Source organism: Corylus avellana, chromosome 5, assembly GCF_965113065.1.
Source record: "Corylus avellana chromosome 5, dhCorAvel1.hap1.2, whole genome shotgun sequence".
Lineage (NCBI taxonomy): Eukaryota > Viridiplantae > Streptophyta > Magnoliopsida > Fagales > Betulaceae > Corylus > Corylus avellana.
The window spans coordinates 25,114,606-25,129,789 of NC_142494.1; the positions used below are offsets into that span (position 1 = coordinate 25,114,606).

General features: G+C 33.6%; 2 protein-coding genes across 3 annotated transcripts; both read right to left on the minus strand.

Moving 5' to 3' along the window:
• Positions 1-257: 257 nt before the first annotated feature.
• Positions 258-3,571, minus strand: LOC132181387 (protein PIN-LIKES 2). 2 transcript variants are annotated; one of them, XR_015912122.1, is made up of 2 exons: positions 1,691-3,571; positions 258-406 (listed from the first exon to the last, which is right to left on the minus strand). XR_015912122.1 is itself a non-coding variant. In XM_059594582.2 (2 exons), the coding sequence occupies exon 1, from the start codon at positions 3,192-3,194 to the stop codon at positions 1,836-1,838; it is 1,359 nt and encodes a 452-aa protein (XP_059450565.2). In that variant the 5' UTR covers positions 3,195-3,571; the 3' UTR covers positions 1,517-1,755; positions 1,833-1,835. The 2 variants fall into 2 exon arrangements, 1 of the variants encoding a protein (XP_059450565.2); XM_059594582.2 differs by lacking the exon at positions 258-406 and having other exon boundaries at positions 1,517-1,755; positions 1,833-3,571.
• Positions 3,572-13,827: 10,256 nt separating this feature from the next.
• On the minus strand, positions 13,828-14,268 carry LOC132182110 (uncharacterized). Its single transcript, XM_059595310.2, has one exon. The coding sequence runs from the start codon at positions 14,266-14,268 to the stop codon at positions 13,828-13,830; it is 441 nt and encodes a 146-aa protein (XP_059451293.2).
• Between the last annotated feature and the right edge of the window lie 916 nt (positions 14,269-15,184).

Consider the following 15,184-nt stretch of genomic DNA (forward strand, 5'->3'; position numbering starts at 1 on the left):
TGGAATAAGAGGTATAGTATTTTGCTTTGTGTAATGTTATATACCACACCATTATCCTACTGTGTTGACCTGAAATTGCTAACCCACCATTATATCAGTACTTGTTTTTTTTTTTTAAAAAAAAAGTGATTTATTGCCAATGCCATGTCAACACAGTGAGATAGTAATGTAGTATATCGCATTACTCTTACTCAATTTAAAAACTCACACCAATCAAAACCAAAAGAAGGAAGGGAATTAAATACTATATATAATTGTCTAAAAGTAGCCTAAATCTACTTTGCAAGAATTACATACATTAAATCTACTTTACAAAACTCACCTTCTTCGAGCTTTGAGGGTAAACAGCGCAAGGCCTCTCGAGCATGACTATGAACACGCTAGGATCGGTGATCAAGTACGTCATCTGTGCCAAGTGGGGTGACTTTTGATTGGGCTTAAGTGGAAAAAATTGGATAGAATGTTGGCCAAAACACAATTCTTTAATTGTCAAAACTAAATGCTTAAAATTCTTGTCTGTTACATTACCAAAACTTAGAGGGATATAAGACAATTTTCTTAATATTTATTGTAATGTTGCATCTGACTAAATCCTATGATCCATATCGGTAATAGTTATTTAACTCTACACTTGAAAAACATCCTACGATCCAAAGTACATCATCACTAGATTATATAACCTTAGCCATCCAAAAATTAAGAGTAATTTTTCATTAGTTGATGTGACTGTTTTAAGAAGCTTTTTATGTAAATCACTTTTGTTTTTTTTTTAAAAAAAAACAACTTAAAATATGTTATATCAACCAATATAAAATAGGTACGATAAATGAGTGTGAAAAATAGTATTATTAAAAAGTTCAAAAAATAATAATTATGATTTGATCACTCCTATGCTAACATGCTTAAAGACAAGTACCAGGTAGCTCTTAAAGCCCAAAAACTGTAGTAGTCCATACACTTTGTCGGGCGACCCTGGAGGGAGCCCACATATATCAATATGGCTTTCTAATTTGATGGGCCCAAGCCCAAAGTAGGAAATCAAGACATGGCCGAAATGGTTTTAGAACATTATTGAATTTCCTAGGCTATCCATCAAACATCTACTCCAAGAATACCTTTTTGAACTTCCTTGATCAATCATTCATTTTTCAGATAGGGTATAACCGTGTAAGGAATGATTATGTGGAATCTTATAACCACCATTCCGACCCTAACCAGAGCAAGATTTCATTTTTTTTTTTCCCCCATTTCTACATTTTTTCAGCAGGAATAAAAAGGATTGCACACCAATTGTTTGTAAAAATGTTTCTGTGGTGCTTTGAGTAGAGAGATTGTCTTCCATTTATACTATGATAATGATTACAAACGGAAGATGACATTTACAGTAAGATGATCTGAAGGTAAGTTTACAAGCTATTCCTTATCTGTTTTGTTTTGAATTGGTTTGATCTTTGTCAAAATTAGCCTTATCCCATGATTTTTGATTTTTCTGGTTCAACAGTATCATCTGATCCAATAAACAAAAGGGAGCCCAATCTTTGATAAATATTCTCAACTAAATCTTTCAATGCGTCAGTGAGTAGTGTATTTAATTCTAACTTGCTGAGAAGTTCAATAAATAAATTCGACTTCCAAAACAACTGAATCTGAACTGATTGCATATTGTAAGAGATGCAGAGCAAAAACTTACTGTTGATTGATCCCCCCCCTGATTGCAGAGCAAGAGCAAGTCTCCTATGCATCATCCTGTGCACCCTGAAGTAAAATTTCGAAGATTTATTAGATCTTAAGACATGTATCTGCAGAAGATATATAGACAGCGCAGAACAGACCTTTTAGATAAAAGAAAGGATCACGTTGAAGTACACAATTATATACACTGTAAGGGAGAACAGAGCAAACACATGCTGCCAGAAGAGGAGTGCCGATGCCTCATTCACTGCATAACCCCTCAAGCTTGCGATTGCCCCCAACAAGATGGCGCTTGGTGTTGTGTATTGCAACAAAAGCACGAACCGGTACATTTGATCCCCAGAGACCAAAAAATTAAACTTATCGGCCGTTATGACAACACCAATTCCAAGCAAAGGAAGTATTAAGAGCCTTGCTACAATGATGCCAATGGTGGTTCGAATTCCTAAACTAGATTCATTGGGACCCTCAGCAAGCATTCCTCCAAGAACAAGCATAGTTGAAGGCACCATTGCATCGGCCATAAAATCTAAACTGTCCGTGATAAAAGAAACTACAGAGTCATCATCAAAAACAAAAGATTTAATCGCAGGAACAAGTCCTATAATAATAGCTAATGCCGAAGCAGTTATTGGTGGCTGAAGAATGTGGCGATATGGAGTTTTCCCAGCAACAATTCTGATTTTTCTAACCATCCTAGGCTCTGCCAAACACGTTCGACCTTCCTGCACTGAATCAAGATCCGGAAAAGTAGTTCTTGAGATGCTGGAGATGCTATGGAAAAGCCTTGCAATAAAGGGTGTCTTGCAATTCTCTGTTTCCTTCTCCTCGAGCCCTGGCCATTCAGCTTCAACAAGAAGCGGCACGCTGAGATTATCAGTGGGTGTTTCCTCAATCTCGATCTCAGTGGGTATTTCCTCAATCTCAGCTCCTTCTTCAACAATCTCAGAATTCTCCAATGGCGGCTCCATCATATGGTAAACGAGAGTGCAGCCAAGAATAACAGCAACCCATTGGGAAAAGGATACATACGCCACACCAGTCGATGAACAATCGTCACCAAATGGGTTATCAGAGCTGTCGCAAACTGCTGAAACAATTGCAAGGGCGAGATTGCCCGTGTTTCCAAATGCTGTCATGATAATGGTGAGGCGAAAGTATTCGGGCGGCGGGCGGCAGATTACTGCCACCAACAGACCCAATACGCAGCCAATAGCAGTGCTTAGAACCACGTTTACGGGAATGAACCACCAACGAATGAAATTGGTGAGACTAATGCATGAACCAAGGTCAATGAAGATCAAGCAGGGCAAGAACAGAGCAAAAACAAGCCTGCTGAGGATCTTGAATGTCTCTTTCGGGACAACTTGGAATTTCCGGTGGGCAAGAATTAGACCCATGACAGCCATAGAGAGTAGTTTCAACTGAGGCAGTATTGCATTTAGAACATTTTCAGCTTCAGATTTCATGGTTCCATGGAATGAAGCGTGGGAGAACTCCATTCCTTATGCTTGATCCGAATCCCGGGAGACTCCTTCAAGGTTTCTCACACCTCTAAATTCGAAAAACCATGAAATCTGATGGGGTTGACAAATGCAAGAGCATGGATCGAAATCCTGCTATGCGGTTTCAAAGAGTAGACTTGGGAGTTGGGAAAGAGAAAGTGCAGATTTTTCACACTTGGGAAATCTAGAAAAGTTTGGAAGCGCAAGTGATCCATGCGAAAGTTTGGTAACTTTCTGGTGTTGATTGCATGATGTGTGCTGGAAGTAAATTATACAAATATCTTCATCTTTTAATTATTTCTGAGTATATTATTCAACTATCATTGAGCTCCAATCAAAATCTGTCTTAAAACATTACTCATAGCTGATGAGTTGTTGTGGTGTTCCTTGTCATCATAAAGAGATTTTGTTGACATGGGTGACTTGACCATCAAATCTGTTGTGGTCCAATCAATTACTTCTTCTAACCCACTTTCACTCTCGTTTTGGTTTGATTTAATTTCAAGTTTTACATGAGAAAGAAAAACAAAATTAAATCTGAACCAAATTCTTTCAACAAATCCAAGTGCAAATGTGTGAAAGTTTAATATTGGCGGCATTTGGGTGTTGAAGGATTTCTTTCCTTTAAACAAAAGTATAGATAATGTTGATAGGAATTTGAATCTCCTATAATTTCCTGTTCAAAGGGTAGGGATAGGAAAAATTGCAGAGCAAATTACTCCGATGGGGTCTCCTTTTTAGGCAAGAGAGCCCCTACTACAACCCCTTTAAAAGCTCCCCATCCAAGTCAAGGACAGGAGAAATTTCAAGATCATCAATTGCAAAGGTATCGAATCCTTAAATTGAGCCCATATATTTATGCTGTAATTAATTAATATAGATTCACCTTCTTTATATTTGATGGAAAAATTAAAATTAAAACACCCAAACTTGACCCGAATTGAACCCCGATTGTGATCCATAACGTGTTTGAATTGTTAACAATATGAACCAACCAAAGTCTAGAGAGAGAGGCTCTGCCTTTTCTCTATAACTCTCTTCCTCCAGGCAACACTAAAGAAGTAATCATAGAGGAAGATATAGATCTAGATCTATATCTTCCTTTTTCCCCCTTCCCTAGTAGTTGTCTTTGGTGTCTTCTATGTGATTTTCTCTAGTCTCTGTTTTTGTCAGGTTTGCTTTAGATCTAGATATAGATCTAGTTTCTTTAACCTTAGACCTAATCGTCTTCATCAGCCAAGTCGTGTCTTCTTGAGAATGTCTACGATGTCGTGCTCCTCCATTGTTGCTTGTAGGGATTTTTTGTCTTCAGGGCGAGGAGGAGTAGATCTGTGTGAGGTTTTCTCTCACAGCTGAATTTTTAGTTTTTTTAGTTTTTTTGTTGTTTTGATTTTTTTTTTTTTTTTTTTTGAATTTGAATTTGGGCTAATTATGTCCTAAATCTGGTATGCAGATTGTTCCTTAACTATAACTGTACATAGGTTAGCGAAAGCTTGAAGTCATAAATATGTACTTGATTATAATATTTGTATGATTGTATTTATGACTTTGTAACTTCATAAATTTTTTTAGCAATGATTTTTTAGAACTTTATACTCTATTTTTTAAGAATTTTATGCTCTTAATATTTCATTAATGAAATTTAGATATTTATGTTGTTAAAAAATAAAAAATAAAACAAAACAAAATACAATATGGACCAACCAAAACGGTTGACATATTTGTCTGCTGTACTTGATCAGAAATATGTAGTAATGATTTGGCTTAGATCTCAATAATTAGCTGCCAAATTGACTGGCAACCAAATGATCAAGCCTAGGGCCCACCAAGTTATACATTTGTGATTTGTGCACCTAATCTTCTAAACCTAACTGTCCTCGTTGGACCCGCCCCGCGTGTCGAATGTCTTTTGACTCTTTTGTTGGTAGAAAATAATGAAGGGCGGTGCTCATGATGAATCTTATTAGGATTAATCACCATCGTCCGTTCAGATTAATCAAGTAGTGGTAACTCATTTATAACGTTACACTACTTAATAATTTCTCATTAGATCAATATTTTACTCAAATTACCATTAAATATACTCACATTCAAATGCCAATCATCTGTTCTAAATATCAAGATAATCAAATGTTACAATTGTCTCATCAAGTCAATATACAGAGCCTATTTTTTATGAAAAGATTCTCTTCATTTCAAATATTACAACAAATTATATCGAGAGCTCACATCAACACATTTTTGTCTTCACATGTTTCGCACGTTCTTCTCAGGCACTGGTGCACGTGCATGCACACAACGAAATATATTCATGACTAATTAGGATGTGGAATTCTAAAAGCATTAGCCTAATTGCAAAATGAACATTTTTTTAAAGAAATATTAGCGAATTGTTAAATCATCATTTATCCAGTTATCTTAAAAGTTTAAACTGAAAAGAATAAGTAAATTTAATCACTTAACTATTATTTTAACACTCCCCTTAACGTGTGAGTTCAAACTCCCTTTAATCATGCCTAAGCTGACCGACAACAAAGTCATTCAAAATTGAGATGCGAAGCTTTCTTGGTTTCCCTCTTTTACACTGCGCTCTCAAAATCAAAGGTAAAGAGTCAATGTGCGGGTGCGGCGCCATGTTTCGCACAAATTAAGGACGAATACCCCTCTTTTAGAAGAGGAAAAAAGGGCAGCTATAAAACCCAACATCCAAATCTTGGATGGAAGAAAAATCCAAGTCGTGTAAGAGTAAAGCAAAGCAATCCGACGAGTGTTCCGTCAGCAATGAGAAATCAACACCAATTTTTTGACAAGGCTTTTTTATGCCTATTGTGGTCTAGACTCTAGACTGTTATTATTTGAGAGTTGACATAAACTAATTAGCTGACTAATTGTGGCTCAAGCACTATAAAAACAAAAACAAACAAACAAAAAAAGAGAAGAAGGTCCAATTAGTGACGTATATAAAAACATCACTAACTTGTGACATTTTATTGTTCAAACGATGTTATTCATAAAATAGTGATGTTTGAATCGTATACTATTCACACATCATTATTGGGCGACTTTTGAACAGTGTTACGATTCACTCGTCATTATTAGGGGATGTTTGAACAATATTACTATTCATGTATCACTATTAAGCAACATTTGAACAATGTTATTATTCGCGCATTACTATTAGGCGACATTTGAACAGTAATAATATTACTATTCACACGTCAAAAGGTGTCGTTTGAATATTGTGTTACTATTCAAATGATTCTAAGTAATTTTTGAAAATATTAGCGCTTAAAATTTGCATTTACAACAACCACACCGGTGGCGGAGCCAGAACTTTTGTTCATAGGAGGCAAAATATAACTAATGGAAAAAAAAAAAAAAATTATCAATTTTAATTATAGATTTCAATAGTAAGTGATTGAGTTCAATCTAATTAGGGGGTAGTATGAGAAATTTCAAAATTTATTTACGGGATGGAATGTCTTGCAGTTAAAACTCATTGTACATTAATGAATTACCTCTTTCCATCTGAATCAATAAATTAAATCTATTAATGGCTTCAAGACCATCAAAATATCATCTTATGAGTTAGAGTTTCTAGATGCACAATGATCATCCATTTTTAATCCAATATGCATGCTGAAATGAATATTTTTTTTTAAAAAAAAGAGTTGTTTCCGGATAACGTCTAAAAAATCAATTTTGCTTAATTTACTTTGATGGAGATAGAGATTATCCAAAAAATTTAATTATATAATGCAAAGGCTATTTCTGCAAATATGTTTTAAACACTTTAAAGTTTAAACTTTGTATATCCAACAATTAACTAGGGAGTAACTTTAATTAATTATGATGCCACATTTATCCATCTTCGAAAGATTAAAAAAAAAAAAAAAACTATGAGTGATTCAATTTAATTTAATTTTTTCTTTTAAATGCCAAATTTTGAATTATGATATGTATGGTAGTGTTTTATTTATTTTTGACATGTCCGCACAAGAGGGAAGATGGAGATTCGAACTAGTAAACTCCACTTTATTAGACGTGATTCTAGCCGATTGAATTACCTCTTGAAGACTATATGGTAGTGTTGTTGTGGAAGATTTGGCTTCCATTTTTTTATTTTTTATTTTGTAAAGTTTGGCTTCCATTTCCTAAATAAAGACTAGCCACAAATAAGTCTTGTGGCTTGTGCATTGTAATTAATTGTGATATCTTGTGAATTGTAAGCAATGTCTCGTCACTTAAAAAATATCTTGATGACTTTAAACATCCCAAACACACTCTTCCTTCTTCGTTCTTTTTATGTTTTTTTTTGGGCCATTCCATCTTTTCTGTGCTTGAAGTCGAAGAATGAAGTAAGTTTCTCTTTATTTGTTCTAGATCGATTTTTTTTTTCTTCTTTTCTGAGCTAGTTCTTGAAAGACTTGAAGGCTGATCTTCCTTCTTTGTTCAATTGTTCATCTAAGTTATAATTTACTAAGGGCTCTAAAGAATGAAGATTGAAACAGTAGCAACGAATTTACTGGTTTAACGTCAATAGCTCCTAGAAGGAGTTCTACTAAGGGTGCCCCCTGAATTAGTGGTAGAGAGTTTTGAGGGTGGGCAAGTTCAAGGCAAACAAAAAAATTTCACTGGTAAAAGAAGGTTTTTTTTGGGGGGGAGGGGCATGTGCCCCTTCTCGACCCTGCTGGCTCCGCCAATGCCACACATACTCAAAAACTTCAAATTTTCTCTATCTTTTGCCCACACACACAAAAATATATACCATGACTAATTAGGATGTGGAATTCCTAATTGTGGCTTAAGGACCATATCTATTAGACTAATTTTGATGTGGAATTCTAAAAGCATTAGCCTAATTGCAAAGTGAACATCTTTTTAAGGAAACATTAGCGAATTGTTAAATCACCACTTATCCTACATTATTTTAACACTCTCCCTAACATGTGAGCTCTCCTAATGTGTGAGCTCAAACTCTCTTTTAATATGTGAGGCCTAATACGTGAAATGTTTAATTTAAATATGAGTAAATTGATTGAGTCAAGGTTCGAACTTAAAACATTAGGCTCTATACCATGTTAAATCATTATTTATCTTAAAAGCTTAAGCTGGTAAAAAGAAGTAAATTTAATCACTTAACTATTACTTTAATAGATAATCAGCTACTTTAGGAACTCAAAAGGCATTTTTCAATGCTTCTACAGCTTTGCTAAACGAAAGAGGATTGAAGTCAAATAATACCCATCATAATTAGTGAAAAACGCTTAACCGACTCCAAATACTAGTTTATCACAATTTATGCGGAATTAATACTATGAAGCAATAAACAATTCAAGCACCAAAATATATAAAGCAATAAAGAGGCAGACACATGGATTTTAGTGACGAAGAAGAAATATTTTAGAAAACGATTTAAAAGTAATACTTCTTCGAGGCAGCCACACCCATGAAATTATTATCAAAAGATTATCCAGATATTACAGACACTAGGAACTCTTACAACCCTTTGCAGGACATTGACTCTGTAAGATCGACAAGCTTACAACTCGTCTCCTTACTCACAATCTTCTTCAATGTGATTCTCCTTTACCGAATCCTGCCGATAAACTTCTCAACCGTAAATTCTATCAAATGAATAAATCAAACTCTAAAAAGAGATCCAAATTAACGTTCACCACATATGATCTCTCTTAGCACAACCTCTCACGAACTCTAGGATAGAAATTCGTACCTCTCTCTCTCTCTCTCTTTATAGAGATGTATTTATACTAGAAGCCCAACAATCCCTAGACCTAGGACACCGTTTGAAATCATTTAAAACTGTTACAGGTATGTGGCATCCGGACGGGAACATTTGCCATCCGGACAAGGATCAAATAACACGGCCAAAGGGGCAAATCTCGGGAACACATCGCAAACTTTCGTTCTTGGCGCGGCGCGTCCAAACAAGTTGCAGACAAAATTGCAGATGAGGCTCTCTGGAATTCTTGTTTATTGTTTTCGTCTAAATGGGGTGTAGACAAGATTGCATACGAAGCTTTCGGAAAAAATAGAATTCTTTGAGCGTCCGAACGGCATTTGCATGGATAAAAAGTCTTGACACTTTTAGTTACAATTTTGCTTACTGAATTACGCCAACAAGAACTTACAATTAGCATAGAGCAATAAACATGGTCAAATTCTATGGGCTGGTTTGGGTTGTTAATGTTTCTTAAGACCTTTTTTTTTTTTTTTAAAATGAAAATACATGGTAAGTGAAAGTTTCTCAACTTCCCAGATGAACATCGATCATCACCCAATGTTGATTTTCCTCCTCCTTCCTCTTCTCTTTCATCTTCTTCATCTTCATCCTCATCGCAGGTGGATAGAAGTACGTGTGCTGAGAATGAGAAAGAAGTAATTGAGTTTGAGTATTTGGCCGACAAGTTATTGGAGTAACTTCTTGACTTCGAAAACAAAACATGGAAGAACTGCGAGACCTTCAAATCCAAATTTGGTTAGTGAAGGTGGGTTGTGGGGCCTCTGAATTCTTCCAATCTTCACATCTTTCAAGAACATGTGGATCATATTAGCTGCTTTTAAGGCCAGTTTGCTAAACATTTTTGTTTCAGTACTATTCATTTTATTTTTTCATTTTTTTAATATTTTTTTATTTTTTTACATCACATCAATAACTTTTTATTATTATACAAATAAAAAAATTACTACAAAATAAATTTTTTTTTATACCAAACATTTTTACTTTTTCAATTTTTTTTTTTTTTTTTTAAATATTATTATTATTATTTTTTTTAACATTAATCAATTTTTACTACGGTACTTGACCAAAACCCCAAGTCATAGACTCTGGTTTTCCTCTTTTTATTTGTTTATTTATTTTCATTTATTTATTTATTTGAGTTTTGTCTTTAGATATGAGTTTTGTCTTTAGTAAAGGTGTCTCGAATCTTGTACCAATCGAAAAGTGGCTAGTAAAGTCGGGTTGTGGGGCCTCTGGCAAAGGTATTGAAATCTTCACCAAACTTGGTTAAAAAATGGAGCTGTGGGGCCTCTCAATTCTTCCATCTTCAAATCCTACCCATTCATGTGGCCTGTGGGTTACATCAGCGGCCTTTCTTGTCACAGTCTTTTGTTTTCTTCTTCACTGTGGAGTTTTTTGTCTTTATAAACGTATTGGCTTTGACTTGTTCAGACGATTATAAAAAACTTATAACTTGTGTTAAGAAAGGGTGCCTGTCATATTTATGTTTCTCATTTACTTTTGAGTACGGTTTATTTATTTATTCTTTTGGAGCTAGTACTATAAATAAATGTGAAGATTGTATTGTGTGTTTTTAATAGCGTTTTGTGATTTAATTTGTTTGTTAATGTATTTGTCTTTAAATTTTTTTTTAATATAAATCATGATTGATGTCATTTAAATTCAGGGTAATCTTGCCTCTCTCTTTCTTTCTTCTTTGCATTTTCTTCGACATTTCTCTCCTTTCTATGGAGTGATGAACGACCCATGTTAGCGATCTTCAAAAGTACTTGTGCAATAGACATCTTAATTTTTGTTGTGTGTTTGGTCAGGATTGCAGAGGGAAAGCGTTGTTTTGTTTTGTGTTCTTATTTTGCTGCAATCAAATTGGAGATTGTTTAAGATTAGGCATTTGGATATGGGCTACATGGGTTTTGGACAAAATTATATATATGTGGTCTGGATTTGAAATTTATCAAATAATTGACTATCTTTCATCTGGGTAATTTTGTTGCACAACTCCTTCACTTCATTGGAATTGTCTTCTTGTTTTGGTCGGGTATGACAGGTTTTATTGTGAAATTCTTTTACTAATATTCGGTTTTGTTTTCTTTTGAGCCGTACAGGAGATTTTTCTCTTCTAAATTTCTAATTCAATTATATTAAATCATTTAAGAGAAAATCTTAGGGAGAGAAACAGAGAAATGTCATAGAAAACAAAGAGAAGAAAGAAAGAGAAAGAAAGAAAGAGAAAGAAAGAGAGGGAAGTGCAAAAATTAAGAGAAAAGAGAGAGATTAACTAGAGATTAAATCTTGGCCCTTCATGTTCTAACAACATACATGCTGATTGCTGTAGTTTTTACTACAGCATGTAAGCCGAATTCCTTAGTGTGGACATGATTGAAAGAAAATCAAGTGAATCTTAGGCATGCGGTAAATTCCAATAAATTGATCTAACCATTTACTTTTGCATATCTCCAACTGAAAAAAAAAAAGAAATGGATGTTTTTGTCTTTGTTTATAGCAATTTATGGAATTTATTGTACCTTTTTAACGGAACCGGATCCCCTCGAATTCTTAGAAAATTTGAATTTCTCAAATTTTTAAATATGGTCATCCATTATATCTAAGAATTAAATTTAAAAATAAGGTTTTTTCTAATTTATAAACCCTATAGCTTTTCTAATTTACATGAGGGGGTACTTCCTAAAGGAAAGTTAATTAATTAAATTATGCCTTCTATTTTGTTGTATAACTTGTATAAAATAAGGATAAACTACATCTAGTTCCTCTAATTACCACTTTGTTTGTAACGTCTTTTTAATGTTTTAATTTTTGTAATGTCCCGTTGGCGTCCAAAATGGCAAAAATACCTTAAGATATAAAAAAAATAAAAAAATAAAAAAAATTCAGGAAAAAAAAATCAGAATTTTTATTCTTTTATTCTTTTTGAAAATTTTCCCTTTTTTCATATATATATATATATATATATATATATATATATATATATATATATTATTTTTGTCATTTTTGAATATGGATGGGAATATTAAAACCCAATGGTAGATGGGGGAAACATCGTAAAAATTAAAAATATGATGATAGTTAGAGTGCTCCCTGCAATCTCACTAAAACTATTTTTTTGTTATTTTGATGAGGGAATTTAACAAAAATGATTTAAATCTTCATTTTTCATACTCACCATTTTAACCAAAAGAAAATGGTGATAGTGAGTACTGTTCACTCACTAAATTAATAAAAATAATATAAATTTTCTCTCTCATTCCCTATTTTTTGAAAATAAAAATACAAAAAATAAAGAAGTATTTGAAAAAGAATATTTAAATAGAATAATGAAAGTTGATAGTTAAAATAGTGAGATGACAGGGGTCAGGGGGTGCTTTAAAAAAGTAGGTAGTCAAAATAGAAAAAAAAAAAAAAAGTACTTTTAATTATTTTGGTAAGTAAAATTTGATGAGATTGTTAAAAATGCTTTTAGAAGATACTAAATAGAGTTATAAGTTACCCCGCCAGATGGAGTAAACCCAACATGCATGCCAACATGTCCTTAATTTAGTAAAAAAAGAAAGGGAAAAGGTGCAACCCACCAATGGCGAATCCAAGAAATTAATTTCCAGACCCAGGTGAGTTACATTTTTACCACAGGATAATTTATTTATACTCAAGGAGGAAATTAAAGCTTAAATTTTAAGGAGTTTGTTCAAGAAATTGTTAATTATTCCAATTATTTTAAGCCGGTTTGAACACTGTATACTATGAAGATTCATTCAGACAAAATGGCACACCTATCAATATTTTTATGTATAACTTGGACCAGGATATTACCGTAGGCATGAATCACGTGTAGCCATATATGCATGCATGGTTGAGGAAAACAGATCAGGAGATGAGATCATAGAAAGAATCACAAATCCAAGATACATATCAAGGAAGTCAATGTGAATCATCTTCAAACAGTACTTCGATATTATGGAGAATATATAATCAAAGAAAATTTGAATTGTTATATTAACTTATATATATATATATATATATATATATAGATCGATGTTTCCATATTCATAATCATTCCTTGGCATTCAATTTCAGTTGTCTTTATGTTTTCATCATCTTATGATTTCTTACATGTTTTGAATGAATAAACAGTCCTAAGACTGAAATACAAAACACCTAAACATCAAAACAAAACAAAACAAAATAACAACACAATTTCAACCTCGTTTTCTCCTAAAACTGACCCCATTAATTAAGAAAAAAGAGCCCTATTCAAATCATAATCTTTAAACCTATTCTTGGAAGCGATTCTAGCCTTGAAGCCTTCACATCGATCCCCATGATATGATCTTCAATATATATATATATATATATATTTTCTTCTGAACTAACTTGCCCTCGAAAAATTCTGTGATTCCTTTCCAAATATGATTCCTTTTTTCTCTTAGATTTTTCACTCGATCCCCAGCTTAGAATTAATACTTTAATTCCCAATCATTTTCAAATAAACCTATCTCACATACACTTCGTCTTTACTTCCCAACTGTTCCTTATTAATGGGTTGGCCGGTTTTATTAAAAAGCAAAATTATAAATAAATATTCACTTTCACCTGATCATACGGTTTTGGTATTCTTTATGATCACTTGCAACATACTCTAATATCGCCATGCGTGAAAGCTATATTTACAAAGTGATGGCAAAAACTCATATCATAATAAGGATTTAACTCAAAAAGAAATTCTCAAAATATCAGGAACAACAACAAACTACAAACAAACCAACATATATATAGTTTTTTATTTTATCTTTTTTTTTTTTATGAATAATAATAATATATAGTCACTAGCTAGGTAAAAACCACAAGACTAGGTTAAATAGAGGAGAACCCAGAAAGGATTCTCTTAGCAATCTCTATTGCATGAGACAAGGCAACCCCAGAAGATATGAGCACACTCAATATAACAAGTGCGATCAACCCAAAAGCCAAACTTGGCCTAGTGCTCATCAAAAAATTTTGCAACAACCCTAATGCTTCACAAACATCCTCGTTGTAACGAAAAAAGTATTGTTTCTCCCACCCCATCCAATTCGAAGGTAAGTCATGATTCATCTCAACGATCTTCATCTCCCTAATCCGGCACCGGAGCACAATCATGTTCTCATCCACCAGCCTGCCCCAGTAATCTCGTCCGTCTGCACCTCCTCTTGCTGCCACCGCTAAGTTAACGCTCCTGCGCTGCCTTTGCCGTGGCGATGTCAAAGAAAATAGGCGGCAGGGATGCGTAGGGAGTGATCGGTTGGTTGCTTCCATTGATGAAGATACAATAATACTAAGCGATCGAGGATGCAGAGGGATCAAGCAAAGCTTAGAAGTGAACAAAATGATATGAAGAGGGGGGTGGTTTTATAGGGAAAAAAGAAGAGTGACGCGCTTTACGACGCGTACTACTGTTTAACAATTTGAGACGCAAGTCAAGATTTTCTACTAGTTTTATTTATTTATTTATATTTTTGTGCCTTTCTTACTAGCTTTTGTTTTTTGCTGTGAGCTCACTTTATGTAAAAGGAGTAGGGCCGCAATTTTAACACGGTGAACTTACTATGAAATTCATCATCGATTAGAATTGAGGGATTGATTTGTTTAATTTAATGAGTTTGATCAAAGTTGATCTACATAGTCTTAGAACTTGTTTGAGTGTGCATTTGATGGACCTAAAAATGTATTTAAAAAAAAAGTACCCGTTTGGTACAAAATTTTTTTTTAAAAAAAACGTTCTTAAGGGTCCAAAAAACTTAAAAAATGGCCAAACAAATTTTTTTTGACTGAAAAGCTCTATTTTTCAAATGCAATTCCAAACAGAATCTTAGTGTTTGTTTGAGTTTACAATTTTAAAAGCGCAATCACAAACAATCAATTTTCTAGGATTTTATTTAAAATCACAAACAAAATTGCAATCCCAAATGCAACGTCCTTATACTTTGTAACAAGTTTGTTGCTGATTCAATGTTTAGGAATATTTTTTTTGTAATAATTGATGAAATATTTATGAGAGAATGGAAGGTTTGGAAGAGAATCTGGTTAAATGTATATTTAATGAATTGGGTTATAAGGTTAACATTTATAGTCTTATATTCAGGTATTGACTTAACCTGAACTAACACGAGACATTAAGACTATCAATTTTTAACACGACCCATAAACCTAATATGAATTAGCGAATTAGGGT